Source organism: Pipistrellus kuhlii, unplaced genomic scaffold, assembly GCF_014108245.1.
Source record: "Pipistrellus kuhlii isolate mPipKuh1 unplaced genomic scaffold, mPipKuh1.p scaffold_m20_p_2, whole genome shotgun sequence".
In the NCBI taxonomy this organism is placed as follows: domain Eukaryota; kingdom Metazoa; phylum Chordata; class Mammalia; order Chiroptera; family Vespertilionidae; genus Pipistrellus; species Pipistrellus kuhlii.
The window spans coordinates 109,271,053-109,294,262 of record NW_023425515.1 but is presented as its reverse complement, the minus strand read 5'-3'; the positions used below and the strand labels follow the sequence as shown (position 1 = coordinate 109,294,262).

Sequence of the window (23,210 nt, the reverse complement as noted above, 5' to 3'; positions counted from 1 at the left end):
TTACTCTCATTCCCTAATTATTAAGTTAAGTCAATCTTTGACACTTGCTCCTTCTATATTTGTTAAATTATACTTTGGTAAAGAACTAATTTCCCACACCCCACTTTTCTATGTGAAATATAAGAGGCATAAGCCCAGAAAAGTTCACTTATATTATAAAAGGGTTCGTAACCCAAACCTACTTCTCAATAAGGGACTTTTAAAAATATTAATAATGTTTCTGTGAGAGGAGTTTCATCTTCTGGAGCCCACTGAATCTCCCAGAATCTTCAATTTCTGAGTAGTGTACCCATTACTTCCGAGGGTCACCTAACTCAGCCTGGGAGTGGGGTCAGGGTCTTTGAGAGACTCAGCTCAGCCTACCAACCATCATCTTGTAATATCTGAGAAAATATTTAGAATAAGTCGAAACTGTTGTACTTGGCCTTCAATCTTGCCCCCACACTATTACCTAGATTTGCCTGATGAAGCACAAATCATAACGGGCCGTCTGCACGGAATAATAAAATTACATGGGACTTCGACCCCGGGCAGGAGGTTGAATCAGGACTTTGACCACTTTGGGAAAGTCACCTAATTAATGTTTTCTGGACCTCAATTCCCACACCAGCAAAGGAGGCAATGACCTAGCGCGTCCCCGCCCCCGCCCCGCCCCACCCCCGCCCCCTCTCAGCCCCGCCCCCGCTCCCCCTCTCAGCCCCGCCCCCGCTCCCCCTCTCAGCCCCGCCCCGCGCGCCGGCCCCGCCCCTATTGTGTCCCCACAGTTCGCCCTCCTGCCCTTGCCCCGCGCCCCGCACTCCCTCGCCCACCCCATCCCGCGCCGGTTCCGCCCCAGCCCAGCCCAGCCCCACCCCCAGAGTTCCTCCACGCCCCCGGGTCGCTATGGCGGGAGTGGCGGGGAGGCTGGCCCGGAACTGGTGTCGGAGCGCAGTCCTGAGGTAAGTGCTGAGCCCGGGTCGGGCACCGTGGGACGCCGCTGTCCTTGCGGGGTCGCCGCCACGGGAGCTCCCTCTCTGTATCTTGTCTCCGCAGAATCAGGGTTTTGCTTGTAGGGTTGAGGGGGGAGAGGAGGGAGTCGGAAAGGCGCACCCGGCTCCTGGGCCGCAAAGGGCAAAGGGGCCTGCGGTGGCTGCTGTTCCGGTTCTGCGCACCCCGTCTGCTGTGGGCTGCGAACTACTGACATGCTGCCTGGTTTGCTGTAGAAACGCAAGTCCTATTGTCAGTGTAAACCGTTTGCTTTTTGGAGAATACTTCTGTGATGCTAGATGGCGGGGTGTACAAACCATGTACAAACCCGTAGGAATCAAAAAACCCTGGAACATGGTGGTTGCCTTGTGGGAGTGGAGTTTTATTTTCTCGATTTTCTGTATTTAAATGGTGTTTTGTAATTTTTAAAAACTCACTTTATTTTAAAAATAAATGTTTGCACTATAGTTTGTGAGAACTTGCACATTGAAGCCTTATTTGGACTTTTTTTAACTTTCGTTTTCTACTTGGAATCTGCCAGGTGCCATATTCCTGTAGGGTACAGTGTTTTCCCAGGGGGAAGAAAACCAACAGTAGGTCAAATATTTAGTATAAAACTTATTGAAGACCAGTTTTATTGAATTACAGACTAATATCTCAGTGCTTGATCCTGAACTTCATCCTACTCTTTGTAGGTTACATTATTGCAGAGGAAGTGTTTGGGCATTATTTGTAACTATTATTTTGTCATCTTTGATGCAATTAACTTTATTATTCAAGATCATCACTGTGAACATCCATTTATTGAGGCTTGTGGCCTCAATATTGTGCACTGAATTTTCCTCTTCCCTCTGCTGTGTGAGCTTAAGAACTTGGCCTGCGGTGCTTGCTATTCTAGCTGTGTGGTTAAAACATAGTAGGGTTAGGAGTGAGTCTGTGTCTGCTCATTGTTAAGTCAGCGAGTGCTGAGGCTGTTTCTAGGCTTTGGGATACAAACCACTAAATTCTTTCAGTGCACTTTACCCCTTGGTCTTAGTCTCCTGCTTTCTTCTACCCTGTATGCTTTTCATTTACATCTTGCTTGGGGCAAAACCTCATTTTATCGCACTTTGTTGCACTTAACAGGTGTTGCATTCTTTTTACAAACTGAAGGCAAGACCCTCCACCAGCCAAAAGATGAGAATGTGCTCTATTGCAAAACTAACTTTATTGTGGTGGTCTGGAGCCAAATCTGCAGTATCCGTGCAGTATTTAATTTGAATTGCTACAAATAATGTGCTGGATAGTAGCTTCTTTTACTGTTACTTTAAACTTACTACAGTTAGCTTCTGTATTGATTTCTTATCTAGGGATCATTTTGGAAACCACTGACCTTTGCTCCCAGCTTGCTGGGCAAGTATAGGGAAAATATTTATAGAGAAACATAGCATTTGAGTATGTAAGGGTTGGGGATAATTAGAAATCAGTCTGCCTGTTTGCAGTCCTCTGCAGGTCTTTAGTTTCCCATCACTTCAGTTGCACTTGAGTGGAACAGCAATGAGAGCCAGTCAGGACGACTTTGAAAATGCAATGAATCAGGTAAAACTGTTGAAGAAGGACCCAGGAAATGAAGTGAAGCTAAAACTCTATGCACTATATAAGCAGGTAAATATCTATGGTCTGATATAAGTTAATGTTTTGAGCAGAAGGCTCCTCAAATTGATATGCTGTTTTACTGAAATTCAGCTTTATTATTTTTAGGGTTTGTTTTGCTGCCTTTAGAGTGTATTAACCTAGAAATAAAATGTCAAAGTGAAAAGCACCAAGTATTTATTTGAGATCGCAGAATTGCAATTCAGGGTACAGAGTCAGGCAGAAACACAAATTGCATCCAAATTACAAGGTGAAGGCACGGGGTTTTTTTTGTTTGTGTGTTTTTTGTTTTGTTTTTATAAGAAAATGAAGGGAAATGATTACATGAATAAAGGAAAGTGATCTGTATTGGTGTTGACACTCATTCTGTCTTCAGTTGAGTTACTGATTCTATCTTTAGAAAGATAGAATTTTTCCTATGGCTCAGGTGTCTGCTTTCCTGTAATTTTACAAATAATTGCTTTGCCCCAGTCCAAAAATTACTTTGCCAGTTCACAAACAGGCAAAGGTTCCAGGAACAAGTTGTACAAGCAACTTTTCTGCAATTGCTGCAATTGCTCTATTTTAAAACCATTCCACTTGTGTGAACTCACAGTAGTATACATGTGTTTGTTTATTATACTTTCAAACCCTGTTAAGGCAAAAAGTAACCCCTCAGGACCACTCTAGAGGAAAAGAGACTTGAAGGATGTAACAACCAAATGTGTAGACCCTATTTGGCTGCTGTTTAGAATAAATTAACTGAAAAAGTTGTTTTGAGAAAATTTGAATATGGAGAGAAACCAAGATGGTGGCATAGGTAAACACCTGAACTTGCTGCCGCGCACAACCACTTCAAAACTACAACTAAAAGACAAAACGGACATCATCCAGAACTTCAAGAAGGCTGGCTGAGTGGAAATTCTACAACTACCATGTTTCCCCGAAAATAAGGCATCCTCTGAAAATCAGACCTACTTACAGGTTTCCTTCTGAGTGAAATATAAGGCATCCCCCGAAAATAAGGCCCTCCTAGGCTAAACATGAGAGATTTGGTCCACTGATTCTAAAAGAAATGGAGTCACAAGAAATTCACCAGAAAATTCAGGAATTGGATTTTTTTTTTTAATATATTTTATTGATTTTTTACAAAGAGAAGGAGAGAGGGATAGAGAGCTAGAAACGTCAATGAGAGAGAAACATCAACCAGCTGCCTTCTCCACACCCCCCACCAGGGATGTGCCTGCAACCAATGTACATGCCCTTGACCGGAATCGAACCTGGGACCTTTCAGTCCGCAGACCGATGCTCTACCACTGAGCCAAACCGGTTTTGGCAGGAATTGGATTGTTATGATGATGTTCCAGAAGATATGATATGATTGTCATTGAATAAATGAGTTAATTCTTGATACTGTAGGATTCACAGTTTGTCTGGTTTGTGTTGACAACTACCGTACTACCATACCGTATACAGGTAATAAATTTCCTTTATTTTCATTTAACAATAAATGTGTACCATATTCTTCTTCATGGAAAAATAAGACATCACCTGAAAATAAGACCTAGGGCATCTTTGGGAGCAAAAATTAATATAAGACACTGTCTTATTTTTGGGGAAACAGGGTAGAAGGAAAGAGAAAAGCACACTAAGACTCAGAGAAGCTTTGGAAGTAAAGTGTAGAGTATGGAGGCACGTGTACAGAGAGGGCTGGCAACTGAGTACACAGCTGGCTCTTTCAATCCGCAGACACACACAAGCTCCCAATTGCTCTGAACTCCAGTTTCAAGCGAGACTCTGGGGACCCAGACTCATACAGGGATAAACTGTACTGTCTGGCTTCGGACAGAACTCGAGGGTGGCTTTCTCTCAGAGGTGCTTGCAGTGATTACCAAGGGACACTGAGACCTGGAGGCCTCTTAGGGCAGGGCTGATGGGAAGCCATTGCTGTTTGCTCTGCCCTGAAACTTCTCTCCATCCAAGCTGTGCACAGAGGCTTTTGCATATGAATGGCCTGGTCCTTTGAAATCTAAACTTACCTAACAAACTGCAGCTGAGTCGGAGAGACCCAGAACATCCAAAAGGCAGCTCAGGCCCCACAGCAGCTTGCCTTGCTTCACACTTGGGCCTCATCTGGACACTTTTAAAACCCAAAGAAGAGAAATCTGCAGATCTCTCCATGGCCTTGGGCAGAGGCTAAATTAGCACCTCCTTGGAAATCCAAGAGCCAGTGTACCCAGGGGTCAGAATAGGACCATCCAGATTACAACTCCTTAGATCCATAAGGGGACATCCAGGGGGCAGACTCAGTGAGCACCAAAGCACCACTGAAGCAAGTCTTACCCCATAAGGGTGTTCCAGCACCAAAGTTCTCCCATTGTAGACATAGTTGATCCTCACAGCCAACTGGCCTGGAGTTCAATTCCTCCCAGTGACACCAACAACAACAAAGGCTTTACAACAAGACTGTGCACACAGCCCACAAAGAGGTGCACCAAAAATGTCCACCTCAGGTAACTGTGGAGGCTGAGCCACTGGGTCCTATAGGACACAAACCCACTCTGTCAACTCAGGGAAGCAGCCAAAATGCAGAGACAAAGACACACACAGAAATGGAAGAAAGCAAACTACTGAATATAGAGTTCAAAACTACCGTTATAAGGTTTTCAAGAATTTTCTAGAAACTGCTGATAAATTTAGTGAGACTCTCGAGGATATGAAAAAGGATGAACTAGAATTTAAGCATACACTGACTGAAATAAAAAATGATGTACAGAGATTCAACAGCATATTAGAGGATTGCCAGTATCAAGTCAAAGATTTGAAATACAAAGAACCAAAACACACCCAACAGGAAAAGAAAAAAGAATCCAAAAATATGCAGATAGGGTAAGGAAGCTCTGGGACAACTTCAAGCGTTGTCCCAAACATCAGAATTATGGGGGTCCCAGAAGAAGAGAGCAAGCAAGATACTGAAAACCTATTTGAAGAAATAATGACTGAAAACTTCCCCCACCTTGTGAAAGAAATAGACTTACAAGTCCAGGAAGCATACAGAACCCCAAACAAGAGGAATCCAAAGAGGACCATACCAAGACACATCATAATTAAAATACAGTGGTGCCTCGCATAAAGAACGCCTCGCACAGCGAACGCTGCACACAACGAACTTCATTTCATTATTCATACAACGAACTTCGTTTCACACAACGAAGTCGCCCGAGCTTCCACGACCGCTTTGCCCGAGCTTCCATGACTGCTTCGCCCGAGCTTCCACGATCGCTGCCGATGTATTGCATCCTTCCGCGCAGGCACTGCAGGCAGTCATTAGTCACTGCGCTTAACTTAAGTACGTATCGCGGCAATCGTTCTTCATTACGAATTAAATCACGCACGTATCACGGCAGTCGTCCTTTTAAGTTAAACTCAATATTTTTTTTATATCATGGCTTCTAAAAAAAGCAGGAAGGTGATTTCTGTTGAAATGAAACAGGAAATAATTAGAAGGAGTGAATGTGGGGTAAAACAGTGTGACCTCGTCAAAGAGTTTGGCCTCAGCAAGACCACCATTTTCACCATTTTGACAAATAAGGATGCAATCAAATCAGCCAAAGTAGCCAAAGGAGTATCAAAACTATTTCATGAAAAACATAGGTCTTCAATCCACGAGGAAGGGGAAGGTAGAGGAAGAGGATGTAGAGGAGCTTATTGAGGAACACGAAGAAGAGCTGACAACTGAAGAGCTCCAAGCACTTCTGGTCCAGCAACAGGACAATGCTCAAAGGGAAGCGTCATCTGATAACGAGGAGCAACAATCAAACAATCAACCAATCCCAACTGCTGACATCAAGAACATCCTGGTCAAATGGAAAGCAGTTCAGGAGTTTACCAATGCCCACTATCCGGATTCAGCTGAAGCAAACAGGATCAACGATCTTTACTCCGATACTCTTGTCCGTTATTTCCGGCAGATGTTGGAGAAAAGAGAAAAACAAACGACTTTGGACAGGTTTTTCATGAAACCATCAGCCAAAAAGCAGAAAATGGATGAAGATGTGCAAGATTCGGTAGACTCTACTTAGTCTGTCTTAAAATTAAAAAAATGTGTGTTTTTTTAAAAAAAATTATGTTTTTAGATGTATCTAAATAAAAATAATAACAAAAAATTTATCTTTTTTATGTCATCTTAGCATATTTTATGCTACAGAACGAATTATTTTTTTTAACATGTATTGTTATGGGAAAACGTGATTCACATAATGAACTTTTCGCATAACAAACTTGCTCCTGGAACGAATTAAGTTCGTTGTGTGAGGCACCACTGTACCAAGAGCAAAAGACAAAGAGAGAATATTAAAAACAGCAAGAGAAAAACAGTTATAATAGCTACCTAGAAGGGAGCACCCATACAACTGTCAGCTGATTCCTCAAGAGAAATTATGCAGGTCAGACGAGAGTGGCAAGAAGTATTCAAAGTGATGAATAGCAAGAAACTACAACCAAGATAATTCTACCCAGCAAAGCTATCATTCAGAATTGAAGGTCAGATAAAGAGCTTCACAAATAAGAAAAATTAATGGAGTTCATCATTGCCAAACCAGTATTATATGAAATGCTGAAAGGTATTCTTTAAGAAGAGGAAGAAGAAAAAGGTAAAGATAAAAATTTTGAAAAACATATACATATCAGCAAGTGAATCTAAAAATCAAGTGAATAAAAAATCTGATGAACAGAATAAACTGGTGAATATAATAGAATCAGGGGCATAGAAAGGGAGTGGACTGACAATGCTCCAGAGCTATGGGGGAGAAGGGGAAGAGGAACAATTGTAATAATCTGAATAAAGACTTAAAAAAAAAAGAAAATTTGACTATGGACTGAATAGAAACTGTTAATAGTATGGTGGTTAAATAAGAAAATGCTGATCCTACCCCACCACCACCACACCCTTTTGAATTCATATTAAGAATGTAGAGTGTGCCCTAGCCAGTTTAGCTCAGTAGATAAAATGTTGGCCTTTAGACTGAAGGTTCCTTGGTTCAATTCTGGTCAAGGGCATGTATATAGGCTTGATCCCAGTCCTGGTCAGGGTGTGTCCAGGTGTGTGCAAGAGGCAACCAATCTATGTGTCTCTCTGGCATTGATGTTTCTCTTTCTCTGTCTCTCCCCCTCCCTTCCACTCTCCCTAAAGAATCAATGGAAAAATATCCTCAGGTGAGGCTTTAAAAAAAAAAATAATGTAGGGCCCTGGCTGGTTTGGCTCAGTGGATAGAGCCTCAGCCTGCAAACTGAATGATCCCAGGTTTGATTCTGGTCAAGGGCATGTACCTTGGTTGTGGGTACATCCTCAGTGGGAGGTGTGCAAGAGGCAGCTGATCAGAGTTTCTCTCTCATCGATATTTTTAACTCTATCCCTTTCCCTTCCTCTCTATAAAAAAATCAATAACAGCTGAGACCAGTTTGGCTCAGTAGATAGAGTATCATCCTGAAGACTGAAAGGTCCCGGGTTCGATTCAGGTCAAGGGCATGTACCTTGGTTGTGGGCACATCCCCAGTAGGGGGTGTGCAAGAGGCAGCTGACTGATGACTCTCATCGATGTTTCTAACTCTCTGTCCCTCTCTCTTCTTCTCTGTAAAAATTCAATAAAAACATATTAAAAACAAAAAAATCAATCATATATATATATATATATATATATTTTTATTTTTTTTATTTTTTTTTAATAATGTAGGATGTGCCCTAGCAGATGTCCTCAGTGGTTAGAGTGTCTGCACACACATCAAAGGGTCGCAGGTTTGATTCCCAGTCAAGGACGCCTTCCTGGACTACAGGAGCCCCAGCTCCGCTTCCAGGCTTCATGCAGGAGGCAACCAATAGATGTCTCTCTCTCACATTGATGTCTCTCTCCCTCTGTCTCTCTAAAAATCAATGGGAAAAAATATCCTAAGGTGAGGATTTAAAAAAAAAAAAAATGTAGGAATGAAATTGAATGGTATTTGGGAGTTCACTAAAATAAAACAAAAAAGAAAAAAGATGGAGGAAGCAAGTATGGCAAAAATGATAGTTGTTGATTGGGTGACGAGTATTGGGAATTCATTCTAATATTTTATTTTTGTGTATTTTTAAAAATTTTTATAACAAAATTTTAAAATGTAAATTTTTAAGTTGCAATGTCTAAAGACTAGGGCTCCTGTGTGTTATGTTATTCTCTTGTTGAGATTAGCATGAACCATTCCTACCAAAAAGATAAAATTGCTTGTTCATTTTGTTCTTGGCTTCTGGTCAAGATTACCTTAGATACCTAATACCTAGTCCCTTGAAATGCCATGCCTGATAGGAGTGTCTGCCTGCAGAATCTAACTGTGATTTAGAGTGGGACTGGCCATAAAACAGTAACAATGTGATTTAGAGTGGGACTTCAGTTACATATTCAATGTTGATGGAGCTCATGGTGAAAACTCTGAACACTGAGACTTGGGTGAGCTTCCCTGGTAGGTGATGGACATTCATGTGTGTCATCAGATGTCGATTCTGGGAGAGGTACACTGTCCTGACTCCACAGTGGGTGGGAGGGGTATACTTCCCCAGACTTCACCTTATGCATCTCCTCCCTTGCTGAGGTTAATCTGTATTCTTTTCTGGCAGTAAATTGTATTTGTGAGTAGAGCAGCTTTCAGTGAGTTCTGTGGGTCATTCCAGCATATTTCTGAACCCGAGAGTGGTAATAGGAGTCCTCCAACCTTGAACTTGGCATTAGAAATAGGGGAAGTTTTGTAGACTTTATTGCCTCTAATTTCTGAGGTGGTTAACTCTTACACTTTTGTTTCTTTGCTTTTGGACAGTGTTAAGTTTTATTTACTGCCTTTGTTTTTCAAAGCTCTTATTTTCTCTTTTAGCTAATTGTATTATGTAATTTAACATTTTTTAAATGTAGTTATTAAGTGGAGTCTTAAATTGCCATTTCTGAAAAGTAGTTGATGAGGTAGGTAGGATATTTTATTCATCTCAAAACACTCATTACCCTCAAACAATAAGTCTAGTTGCTTTTTGCTTTCTATTCATATGTCCTTTGGTTCAGTTTCCTAAGGGCCCGTGGCTCTGACAGCCCCCTCCTGCTCCCTCAGCTACAACTCTGTTACTCAGTCACCAGAAATCCACCACTGAGTTAGTGGTAGTTTTGTACCCTTGAATGGGCTTTTAGAATATACGTGAGTTTCTAAATGCATATTGGCTAATTACCTTTAAAGGTTGTTTGCTTGAATATTTCAATTATATGTGAAAAATGTGATTGTCAATTTAAAACTAATGAACTTTTAGAATTTTTGAAAAGTGCTTACCCACAACGTTTATCTTGCAGTATTTTCATATGTAGGCCGTTATAACTTATTTCAGGGATTCACATGCAATAGCACACTTTCTCTCTCCAGCATTTTTAGCAACAGCACCAAAGAAAAGACAAGGGAGTTCAGATCCATTTATGTACCTTGTGAAAGTAGTTGGGCAGGAAGGCACATTCATCCTCGTGCATTTTATGGATCTTAAACTCTAAGGCTCCAGTTTACTTGGATATTTAGCTAAAAACTTGCCTCTCTCCTTTTCACAGGCCACAGAAGGACCTTGCAATATGCCCAAACCAGGTGTGTTTGACTTTATTAATAAGGCCAAATGGGATGCATGGAATGCTCTAGGCAGTCTGCCCAAGGTAAGTGTGTTACTTTGCTTTTATTTTACTTGCTGTACTCCTTTAGGAAGTTGTGTGTTTCTCATTATCAATCCATTATAGATGGAGCCCTTACGGTCTTAATATAATTCTGTTGAATCAGAACCTCTTTCTACATTGCAAGGTGCCACTTATTAGCATAGTACGTTTCTCCAAATGCTTATTTGTTGATCATGGGCTTAAGTTATTGGTCATCTTCTCTTCAGGAAACGGCCAGGCAGAACTACGTAGATTTGGTTTCCAGTTTGAGTTCTTCATCTGAGTCCTCTAGCCAAGGGAAGCCTGGAGCGGACAGGGAACAACAGGAATATGAAAACCTGGTGGTGACCTCCGAAGATGGCATCACAAAGATCATGTTCAACCGGCCCACCAGAAAGAATGCAATCAGCACCCAGGTGACATTTACCTTCTCTAGAGTTCTTCCCCCCACCCCGGCTACTATACTCAAAAACCAGTGTTTCAGCATCATTCCTGTTTTTGTATCATTTGATTTTTGGAGAAAGGTTAGTAATTGTGGCTGCTTCTTCACACAAATGAGGTAGGCCCTCATTAATTAGAATTTGTGAGCTTCCCCCATGATGGAAGCACAGATAAATCAATATAAATGAAACATACATTAATGTGAGAGAATGTGTGTAGAGGTCCTCTGAGGTTGGCATAGACCGTCCCCAGAAGTATTTTATGTCACAGGCTTGAGAGTGAGCCCTGCTTACCTGTCTTAAGCTTTATTTTGTATAAGTAGAGGGAGAAAGGAGAGCAGGACTTCATCTAAAATCAATTATAACCCATCTCTGCTTGAAATGTGCTACTTCCCAAGAGCAACTTTAGTCTTTGAATCTGTCATTGAATTAGAATAATAATAAAAATAAGCATGTTAGACCTTTCACCTTGAAAAAAAGTGATAGGGAGTTAATTGGATGCTTGGTGCTGCGCTAGGAGTAAAATTTGAGAGGGCCATGACCCCTTTCATTGGGTTTATCATTTATATCTTAAATAAGAATTTCATGAAATTGGATATTAATTATCCAACCAATTAATAAAACATTTGGTTCTCAAAGTTGTTTTTCCTTTTATCCTGACTCCTTTCTATAGTATCTTGTTAATAATAATACTAGCTACTCTTTACAGAGCCTAGTATGTATCGGCCATTTCCACTTCCTACAAAGAGCCTAGTTGTTCAAATTCACATGATTAATATGGCGGAAATCTAACCCAAAACCCTGATATATCTATCTCCTAATCTTGGCTCTTACCAGTAATCCTGTCCTACTGTGACATAATAACTATAATAATGGAATGACTTCCTCATTCCCCCCTCAGTGCAAAGATTTTACCTTTATTCATATATTTTGAAAAATTCGCACATATTTTTCTCAGTGTCTGTATATCTATAAATATCAGCCTTCTTCGTCATCTCCCAACTTGAAGTCTCATGTAAGGTAGAAACTGCCTGCTTTAAATGCATTAAAAGTGATAACTACACATCCAATATTTTCAGCAATGTTGCAGATTTAAAATATTGGGCCTATTGTCCTTCACTATCCTTACAGTGTCTTGGAAATCCCAGTCTTTTAGCATCCTTAACATTTCCCGGACTGGATACCTGACCTACTCATGCTCTTTCTTGAGGTTGTAATTGAAAAATTGCTTTAAGGAAATCTTTCTCTGGCCACTTCCCATAATATGCACCCTAGATAAATATCACACCTTCTCTGAGTTTCCTATTACTTTGTACTTTCCACCCCTTTTAGGGCAAACCCCTCTATTTCACAGGCTCAAGGATTGTGTCTTATTTGTTCACTTTTGGAAAAAGCATCCACTAAAGCACTTGATACATAATACAAGCAATCATAAAAGGAATAAAAAGCCCTTCAAGTGTATTGGGCTGACTTTTTGATTACTTAAATACAACCAACATAAATGTTTGGCACTTTGCAGAGAGTAGGCTTGCAGACTGACATTTAGGGAATCCATCCCATAATGATTACCATCTTCAGGGTTCTTTGTCCTCATCTTCCCTTTTCATAGATGTATCAAGAAATCATGCTTGCACTTAAAGCTGCAAGCAAGGATGACTCCACCATAACTGTTGTAACAGGTAAGTCATTTCTTAGATTCCTTTTGTTTATTTGTTTATAATGAGAAAATCAAAGTGTAATACATGCATGGGAAATTCACATAGATATTCCAAAGACATTGAGGCAACATTGGATATATGAGATATTTTGGCAAAGGGAAAACAGGGGTTAACTGGGTATTAGAGTTCAGCAGTGAGCCTGGGAGATTTACAAGTAGTTGAGGAAGAGCAAAACTTTTCTTAGATGTCTTAATTAAATTTCTATTTTGGGGTATTTCCTACTAGATAGGAAACTGAGTACATAAGCTCTAAGATCTTGCCCAATACTAAGATAATCTAATTCTTAAATATATGAAAATTTTAATAGGCACAAATTGATATTTATAAAAAGCAGATACAAATAGGTAAGAAAAGTATTGGTACTAAACTTGGGTACTTGCCAATAATATGAGAAAAGTAATCTTTGCAGCATTACTTTGTGAAAATATTTTAAATATGTTACCATAATAGAATAATGAAGCAAATTATAGAACATCCACTAGACTGTATATTGCACAAGCATCCAAAAGTATAATTCTAAAGATCAACAGGATAGAAAATGTTAAAGATATTAAAAAAATAAAATTATATCAGTATTGTGATTATACTGGAAAATAAGATGGATGCCCATGGACCTGGGCTGATGAAAACATGGAAAATGAAAGTCGTTGGATTTGGAAGGGGCATATGCATGGTGAGGACTCAGATCAACTTGAGGTAAATCCTGGATTCACTCCTTACTCCTGTGGGTGACCTCTGCTTCTGAATGGAAAAGACAGTGTTTTTCTAACTCCAGTGAATGGTTGAGATGATGACATGGGATAATGAAGGTAAAGGGCATGGCACACAGCAGACACCTGTTAGAAGTAGCTGTTACTGTTTGTGGGCATGAGTGATTTTAAATTTTCAAGAGTGATTTTCTTTTTAAATTTTCATTACAATTGTAAAATACATTATTATCTAGAGATATCAAATATGTCTTAGTAAAAAATAGAGGGGGAAAGAGAGAGAACTCAGCTGATTCAAAGGATGAATAAAAGGGAAGGGTTGAAAATGACTCTCCTATTTCATGTGTATGCCCAGATAATTTAGGAGAATAAATAAAGAAAAAGAGTCTAGAAATAGCATTGCTTTGATACAGGAGAAGAGTATTATATATTTTTAAATGAATTATTCTTAATTAAAGTAAAATATAGGTAATGGTTTTTTTAAAAAACTATATGAAATTTACATAACAAAACTAAATTTCACTCTTTGGAATCCCAATCCTGCTTCCTAGAAAAACTCAGTTTTCCTTGATGCCTTTCAGAAAGTTGTGTGTGTGTTTGTTTCCCTCCACTTAAAAAAAAAAGAAAGAAAGAAAAGGAGGCATATAATACACACATATAATACCCACCTTCCTTTCTTAACATTTCCTGAAAAATTGTTCTGCAAGTACGTACACTTCTAAGTTTTTCTCTTCAGGACTACAAAGTATTAATTTTTTTGGATTTCATGATTCATCATTCCACTATTGATGAACATGTAGATTGTACTTGGTCTCTTACTGTTGAAATGGTATTGTAGTAAATATCCTTGGATGTATAGCTTAGAACTAACATGCAAACTATAGGCTGTATTCCTAAAAGTAAAATGTCTGCGTTTAATAACAATGATAATAATGGTTAATATTTATATGATACTTTCTGTTTTCCAGGTACTCTAAGCACTTTAATTATTTTTAAAGTTTTCTTTTAATTTCTTAATTTTTCTAAGCTTTCTCGTAACAAGCCTATGTGACTAGGCCCTATCATTACACTAATTAATAGGTTTAAAAAAATTGAAAGATTAAGTTTTGATAAATAGTGTTTTCACTCCTTATTTTCTATATATTTCTATAATTAGATTTATTGCTTGGGAAATAGTTAAAAATAGTACCGAACTTATGACACTTTTTCCTCCTAGTGGAAACAAGGGAGAAACTGAGGAACAAACTTATTATGTAGTAATACTGCTGAAATTAATACAGCTCTTTGCTTCTCAGTACCCGACATATAACTGTGTGAAGCCCTGCTTACAAATCAAACATGTTCTTTGAATCTTTCCTTTGAAACTGGCCCTTGAGCCCACGTGATGTCCATTTTTGCTTAGGTCTCCACTGACCGTTGTATAATCAAGTCCACATTTTCAGGGTTTATTTGACTTTCCCTTCTTCAAGCTCTTTCTTCTCACAGCCTGTCCCTGGTTTCCTTTCTGATTACCTTTGCAAATTCATCTTCTGTGTGGCCATCAAATGGAGTATTCCTGAAGTTTTAGCCCTAAACACTCTTCCCTTCTTGATCGGTGTTCTCCCTGGACCCTCTCATCCATGCCTACACTTCAACAGAAGCCTATAGCCTGTGATTCCCATGTCGGTATCTTTAGTCCAGGATGCTCCCTGGGGCTCCAGACTGGTGCGGGTGTCACTTCCTACATCTCTCTACCTGGGTCTTTTTCAGTGTTCCAAATTACAGTGGTAGTACCATTATGTAGATCAGAATCCTAGCAGTCATTTTTAAAATATATTCTTCATTGATTTTTAGAGAGGAAGGGAAAAGTAGAGAGAGATAGGAACATCAATGATGAGAGAGAATCATTGATCAGCTACTCCCTGCACAACCCCTACTGGGGACCAAGCCGGCAACCAGGGTATTTGCCCTGATCAGGAATCGAATGGTGACCTCCTAGTTCATAGGTCAATGTTCAACCACTGAGCCTCGCCGGCCAGGCCCTTAGCATTCATTATTAATACTCGTCCCCTCCTCAACTTCCGCTGTGTCCAATCTAATCTCATTTCACTTTACCAATTTCTCTGGAAAAATCAAATTTTTTTTTTTTTTTTTTCTGTCTTCTCTGCTCTGGTCCAAGCCACCATGGACTCAGTCTGAACTGAGTAAGCCCATATCTAGTCTCTCTGACTCCCTTTTGCTTTTTTTCCCCATGCCCAGTCCAGTCTCCTCACTACATTCAAAATAATATTTTACAAATAAAAAGCTATTCCTTCGCCATTTAAAATTCTTTAGTGGCAATATGGCAATTCAGTGAAGAAAGAAAAATTTTTTTTAACAAATGGTGCCAGAGCAATTAAGTTTCAATATGGGGGAAAATAAACTTCAATTCCATCTTAGAACTTACACAAAAATTAATTTATCTAAGCATAAAACCCAGAAACATAAAGCTTCTAGAACATAATAATATCTTTGTGACTTTGGGGAAGGCAGAGATATCTTGAACAGGAAAACAATAAAACAGCACTAGCCATAAAAGAAACAATTTACAAATTAGACTATCAAATTTTAAAATTAATATAAAGTTACAGGCTGGAGAAAAAATATTTGCCATATAAAAATCTGATTAAGGACTAATATTTAGAATATATAAAGAACTCCTACTAATTAATAAGAACTCAGATTTTTAAAAATAATATATATATATATATATATATATATATATATATATATATATATATATTTTTTTTTTTTTTTTTTAATTTCAGATAGGAAGGGAGAGGAAGAGATAGAAACAATAATGAGAGAGGATCACTGATTGGCTCCCTCCTGCACACCCTCTACTTGGGGAGCCAGCAACCAGGCATGTGCCCTTGACCAGAACTAAACCCAGAACCCATCCTTCTATTGGCTGATACTCTATTCACTGAGCAAAACCAGATAGGGCTGAACCATCAGATTTAAAAACTGGATAAAGACTTGAGACTTCATAAAAGAAGTGAAAAGGTTCTTGATATCATTAATCAAAGAAATGCAAACTAAAACCACCATGAGATACATCACCTACTAGACTGGCTAAAATCCAAAAACAGACAAGACCAAATATTGGTGATGATGTGGGACAACTGGAACCCTTAGACATTTCTGATATGAGAATAATTTGTAGTTATTAGTTGGCAACTTGTTATAGAATGATGCATCAGTTCAGCGACATACCAATGCAAAAATTTAAAATAAATTAAGGATACATCTATTAAAACACACACACACACACACACACACACACACACACACACACCTTGTACAAAAAACAATCATGGTAGCCTACTTCACAGTAGCCAAAAACAGAAGACAACAAAATGTCCATCCAGCCCAGCTGGTGTGACTCAGTGGTAGAGTGTCAACCTATGAACCAGGAAGTCCCAGTTCCATTCCCAGTTAGGGCACATTCCCAGGATGTGGGCTTGATCCCCAGTAGGGGGCATGCAGGATGCAGCCAATCAGTGATTCTCTCTCATCATTGATGTTTCTATCTCTTTCCCCCTCTCCCTTCTCTGAAATTAATAAGAATATATTTCTTTAAAATGTTCAACAATAAGTGAATAAATGAACAAGTTATTTATATATATAAAATCCTAAGTGACCAAACAACTGGTTAACTGGTCACTATGACACACACTGACCACCAAGAGGCAGATGATCAATGCAGGAGCTTCTCCCTGCTAGTCAGTGTGTTCCCAGTTAGAATGCCGTTCAGCCCACTGCCCGTACCAGTGGCCTACCAGCCCAGCAGCCACTCACTCACTCAGTAGTCCTGCAGGTCCAATCTCCGGAGAACGGGCCAGGCACCGGGGGACCACGCCACTGGTCTCCTTGGCCAACATGGCCGCTTGCTCTTCCTAGACGCTCCTCAGGGAAGAAACGATATAAAAGTGGCCGCCAGGTGGCTCCCAACAACCAGCACGAATGTCAATGGGAGGGATCCGGATCCCGGGCCATCAAGGGCATCCCATCACCTGCCCAGAGAGCTGATCACATCTCAGCCCTCTCTCACCCCCCTCAGGATGGATATCAAGGTGCAGGGCTCACAGCTGGCAAGTGCTGCCACAGCAGTATGAGCCTCTCCAGATCAGGACTGACTGGGCCCAAGCCCGTGGCAGATGCAGCGGGACCAGGATGAGCAGGAGCAGCAGGTGGCATTGAACTGCCAGTTTCTGCCCAATCCCCATGGGCCAAATCAAGGAACCCCCTCATCCATGTACAAATTCATGCACCAGGCCTCTCGTTGACTATACAGTGAAATGCTATTCATTAATAAAAGGAAATAAGTAACTAACACACACAATAACATGGTGAATCTTTAAAACATGGTTGAGCAAAAGAAAGAAGACACACAAAAAAGTACATATTATATGATTCCATCTAAATAAACTTCTAAACTAGGCAAAACTATGGTAATTGAAGCCAGAGAACCTCAGGACAAGGTTAGATAGAAGTTTAAGGGATCTTTTTCTAGGATGATGGATGTTTTGAATTGTGATCACACAGTTATTTATAGTTCTCAAAAATCACAAACCTGGCCCAGCCAGTGTGGCTCAGTGGTTGAACATTGACCCATGAACCAAGAGGTCATGGTTCAATTCCCAGTTAGGGCACCTGCATAGATTTCAGGCTGGATCCCCGGTGGGGGACATGCAGGAGGCAGCCAATTGCTTCTCTCTCATCACTGATGTTTCTCTCTCTCCCTATTCCTTCCTCTCTGAAATCAATAAAAACATTTTAAATCATGGAACTGAGTCTTTAAAACTAGTCTTTTTATAGTATGTAAGTTATACTTTGAAACAAACAAAAAGAAAACACTTTCAATGGCCCTTCAAAGGAAGGATCTCCAAAGCTTTGCATGCTTTATCCTACCTATTCTCATCCTAATCCTACTCCAGCTGTTTCCCCTGGCCTCTTGTTTTTTCTGCCCTACAATGGTTATTTCTTTGAACTCATCATAAACACCAGGGTTAAACCCTCCACCAAACCTTTGCAGATGCTATTTCCTCTGCATGAATATTTTTCTCACACCTTTTTTCTAGTTAACCTTGCCTCTCCTTCAGATCTCAGTTCAGTTGTTCCTTAGAAAATTCCCTCCCAAAACTCCCTGATTAAACCAAACCTCCTATTATATATACGCATATTCTTGTCATGTACCACTCCTTTGTGTCATAGTTGCATTGCTTACACTTATCTGTTTTAAAATCAATGTCTATTTTACTCACTGATCTGTAAATTGGGGCAAGAACCAGAGCCGGATCACCAGTGTTTCCAGTGCTTGGCACTGAGCCTGGTACATAGATTCTCAACAATTATAGAATGAATGAATGGTGAGCTTGTGGATTTTATTTACAGGAAATGGTGACTATTACTCTAGTGGGAATGATCTGGCCAACTTCACCGATATTCCCCCTGGTGGAGTAGAGGAGAAAGCCAAACAAAGTGCTATTATGCTGAGGTGAGAATGCCATTTCTCTGGTCCCAGAGGGCTCATCCATATTCGATCAAAGTGGTATTTAGTTGAGCAAAAGTAAAATAAATACTTCTTGTGTCCATGTCATTAATTGTGACTTTGAACGGCATATTTCTCCAAACTGCCTTTATCAACATTCATTCTATCACTCTAACTTCTGTTATCTATTCATCCTCTGCTCTACATGAGATGTGATTGGAAAGCATAAAAGTAAACTAGTAAATAAAGGAAATAAAATTCTCTCATATTGAGGCAGAGGAATTTAGCAAATTATCATGGAGCCAAAGGAATTCGTGACTTCCATGATTGCTGGTCATAGGAGACTTAAGTAGTCTCAAAAAACAGAGGCTGTGAGGCTCCTGTCTTCCTGACTTGTTTATCCCTGTAGGATCTCTGATTCCCTCTGAGCTGTGATATGCAGCATGTGCTCAGTCAGCCATCTTAACCTCTTAAGTCCGTAGCAGCTTTATAGTCCTGACCTAAATGCCCTCAATACAAGATTTGAACCAAGGTCGAATCTAGGACTCACCTTGTAAGCTGTCATCAAGTGCCATTCAGATGGCTGTCCTGGATGCATGGGTGTGGCAAGACAGGGAGGCCCAGCTGGGTGACATAGAAACACCCAGTCTAGCCAGAAGAGTTTGTTACTTCAGAGTCCTGCTGTCTTGCCTATGCTTCCATAATGCTGCTTTAGAACATTTAAACATGCTTTTGTATTTCTATTTCTGTAGGGATTTTGTAGACACTTTTATAGATTTTCCCAAGCCTCTGATTGCAGTGGTAAATGGCCCAGCTGTGGGAATCTCCGTCACCACCCTCGGGCTATTTGATGCTGTCTATGCCTCTGACAAGGTAGGTGAGCTCCCAGAAACTTAGCAATAATGCCAGTAAAAATGAGTTCCTTGACTCTCCATTATTGTTGCTAGTAGTAAACAGAAATTTTTCCCAAAGAATGAATCCAACTAATTTGACTCATGTGGAAATTTCTGATCAAAGGCAGAAATCAGTAGTCTTTGGTTACATTCTTTGTGTTAAATGAACATTAATTGATCTGCTTTGAACAGGGGTGGCATGAAGGGTACCTGGCCTGAATTTAGAGGTCTCATTCTTCACTACTTAAAGGGCAAATATCATATTTAAATCTTGTCCTGATTCTCCCCCTGTATTCAAAATGACTGTCATATACATTATCCTTTTAAAGATTTCTGGAAATTTCATCTTATGATATAAATTTGAATTAAAATTGAAATTAGTGTTTCCCAAAAATATATACACACTTAGAATAATGATAAAGGCAATGTTTATGAAAATACATTTCATTTTCAAAATTGAGCTATCAGTTGTTAAAGTGTGTATACATTTTGAGGGGACACTGTGTGTGTGTGTGTGTGTGTGTGTGTAACTAATATATAAATATATAAATACAAACTTTTTTTAATCCTCACTCGATATTTTTTCACTGATTTTTAGAGAGTGGAAGGAAGGAAAGAGACAGAGAGAAAGAAACATTGATGTGAGAGAGACATAGCGATTGGTTGCCTCCTGCATACACATACACTGGAGCCAGGTATTGCTTGCAGGTAGGTGCCCTTGACTGGGATTGAACCCAAAACCCTTCAGTCCATAGGCTAGCACTCTATCCAGAGCCAAACCAGGTAGGGTAAAACATATATATATGTTTTGTTTTTATTGATTTTTTTTTTTTTATTGAGAGGAAGGGAGAGGGATAGCTAGAAACGTTGATGAGAGAGAATCATCGACCAGCTGCCTCCAGCACACCCCCTACCAGGGATGTGCCTGCAACCAATGTACATGCCCTTGTCCGGAATCAAACCTGGGACCCTTCAGTCCACAGACCGACACTCTTATCTATTTAGCCAAACTGGTTTCGGCTAAACATAAATTTTTTTAATGCTAAGAGATTTGGCCCAAAGTAAAATATTTAACAAATAATGACTACTGCTAAGAATTCATCCAACAGAACTAAAACAGGTCTTAATTTTAAATTAGGGAATGACAACAGTCCTGTGAGATAGGTCCTCACCCACATTTTACAGATGAGGAATCTGTGGCACAAAGTGGTTAAGAAACTCCCAGAGTCACAGCAGTCTAACGCCAGAGCTTCAGACTAAACCCAAACTACATCTACTGCGCCATTTCTACAGATAAACTAGATGCATACCTATAATAATGCTTATAAGTAAGTTAAATGCTACTCATTGTCAGCTTTGTATGTACCTGTTTGTGGCCCATTAGCTGTTTGTCGGCCTTTTAGTTTTCATTTCATTTTTTCAGTTTTTAGCTCTGTTCCTTAGGATGTGACTTGTCAGTATATTTTCCTGAATAAGCTTTCTTTTGGGAGAGGAAGGAGAGAAGAAAGGGAGAGAAGACATTAATAACTTTATATACTTTTATTATTTTGATCAATATGCTGCATACATTATACATTTACACCTTCTAACAATATTCCTTAAAAAGAAAAACACCATCCTATAAAATAAGAGAGGAATATGCTAATTACCAATATGCTAATATGCTGTGAGGTGTAATGACCGGCTGCAAAACCAACAGATCATGGATTTGCAGGAGGGTGGGGCAGCAAATTACAAGTGGGTGGCAGAGCTACAGGAGAGGGCTGGGCAGCAAGGTATGGGAGGGGTGGGAGGAGCCACAGGAGGGCGGGGCAGCAGGAGGAGAGCTACAGGACTGAGGCAGTGACCTACCAGATTCATGCGCAGGGCTACTAGTATCTGATAATAGGAAATTGAGCCTAAATATTCTGTTTGCATATTGTCAATATTTATCAAGAAAATACATAAGTATTTCTAAAATTAAAATAAAAGTAAAAATGACTTATTTTAAATAACCAACTTTGAAATTGTTCCTAGTGTTTAAAGAAAATCAAAAAACCTCTGGGGCAAAACTGAGACAAATGACAGATTGAGAAAATAGTTTTTCTACTTACATAATAAAGGCTAATCTCTCTAACATATTTTAAAAATACATCTAAAGAAACAAACACTCCAGGCCAGAAAGGAATGGAATGAAATATACAAAGTGATGCAAAGCAAAGGCCTGAACTCAAGAAGACTATACTCAGCAAGGCTATCATTCAGAATGGAAGGTGGAATCAGGAGCTTCACAGACAAAAAGGGGTTAAGAGAGTTTATCACTACCAAACCTGCAATATAAGAAATGCTAAAGGGACTGCTGTAAAAAGAAGAAAGAGAAAGGCAAGAAGAAACACAAACATTAGGAAAAATCTGACATGACAACAAACATGTACTTGTCAATACTAACATTAAACCAATCAAAAGACATAGGTTAGCTGAATGGATAAGAAAACATGACCCATATATTTGCTGTCTGCAAGAGACCCACCTCAGAACAAAGGATTGACACAGACTGAGAGTGAAGGGATAGAAAAACATTTTTCAGGCAAATGGAAATGAGAAAAAAGATGGGGTTGCAATACTTATATCTGATAAAATAGACCATAACAAGAAATAAGGAAGGTCACTACATAATAGTAAAGGGAGCAATTCAATAAGAAGATATAACTCTGGTAAACATATATGCACCCAATACAGGAACACCCAGATAATAAACAAGGAAGAGACTGATAGCAATACCGTCATAGTAGGGGACTTTAATACCCCACTGTCACCATTGGATAAATCATCTAAACAAAAAATCCGCCAAGAAACATCAGTCCTAAATGACTCACTAGATCAAAAAAATGATAAAAAATAAAAAATAAAAATACATCTAAAGAGTTATAGGTCACCAACTTAATATAAAAATAGGTGATTAAGGCATAAATAGCCCACAGAAATGAAGTATAAATGGCTCTTAATAATATATGAGAAAGACACCATTATGAAAATGACTTGTAACCAGAGTATATAAAGAACTCTTAACTCAATAATCAAAAAATAATAATTTAATTTAAAAAATAGTGGCGAAATAACTTGTAATAGCTACTTCACCAGAAAGATATAAAAATGACTAGTAAGTACATGAAAAGATGCATAATATTATTAATCATTAGGGAAATGTAAATTAAACCACAGCAAGATGCCACTACACACCTACTAGAATGATTAAAGTTAAAAAGGCTAATAATAACAAGGTTTTGAAGGATATGGAGCAATTAGTACTTATACACTGCTGGAGGGAATGTTAAATGGTACACCACTTTGAAAAATAATTTAGCAGCTTCTTATAAAGTTAAACCATACATTTACCACACAACCTAGTAACTCCATCCATGAGAACTGAAAACATGTTCCTACAGAGACTTATACACAAGTGTTCATAACAACCTTATTTATAATAGCCAAAATACTGTAAATAACACTGATAGCTTCAACTCATAGAAGGATAAACAAATTATGACACATCTATGCAGTGGATACACATACATACAACAACATGTGACTCTCAAAAGCCACATACTAAGGACAGAAGCTTACAAAAGGACAAAAGGCTACACAGTATATTATTTCAATGCAGGAGCTGCCAAGCTGTGGTGA

At 39.3% G+C, this 23,210-nt stretch overlaps 1 protein-coding gene across 3 annotated transcripts in view; it reads left to right on the top strand.

The window, feature by feature from the left end:
* Window positions 1-777: 777 nt before the first annotated feature.
* Window positions 778-23,210, top strand: part of ECI2 (enoyl-CoA delta isomerase 2) — a 25,826-nt gene continuing 3,393 nt past the window's right edge. The window contains exons 1-7 of one of the 3 annotated variants that reach the window (XM_045584231.1): window positions 778-938; window positions 2,448-2,610; window positions 10,182-10,280; window positions 10,505-10,693; window positions 12,327-12,396; window positions 18,558-18,660; window positions 19,407-19,527. In XM_045584231.1, coding sequence (XP_045440187.1) covers window positions 883-938; window positions 2,448-2,610; window positions 10,182-10,280; window positions 10,505-10,693; window positions 12,327-12,396; window positions 18,558-18,660; window positions 19,407-19,527 — 801 coding nt within the window. In that variant the 5' untranslated portion in view covers window positions 778-882. The remainder of the gene's footprint in view (window positions 939-2,447; window positions 2,611-10,181; window positions 10,281-10,504; window positions 10,694-12,326; window positions 12,397-18,557; window positions 18,661-19,406; window positions 19,528-23,210) is intronic. The other 2 variants (XM_036445777.2, XM_036445779.2) reach the window with 2 other exon arrangements.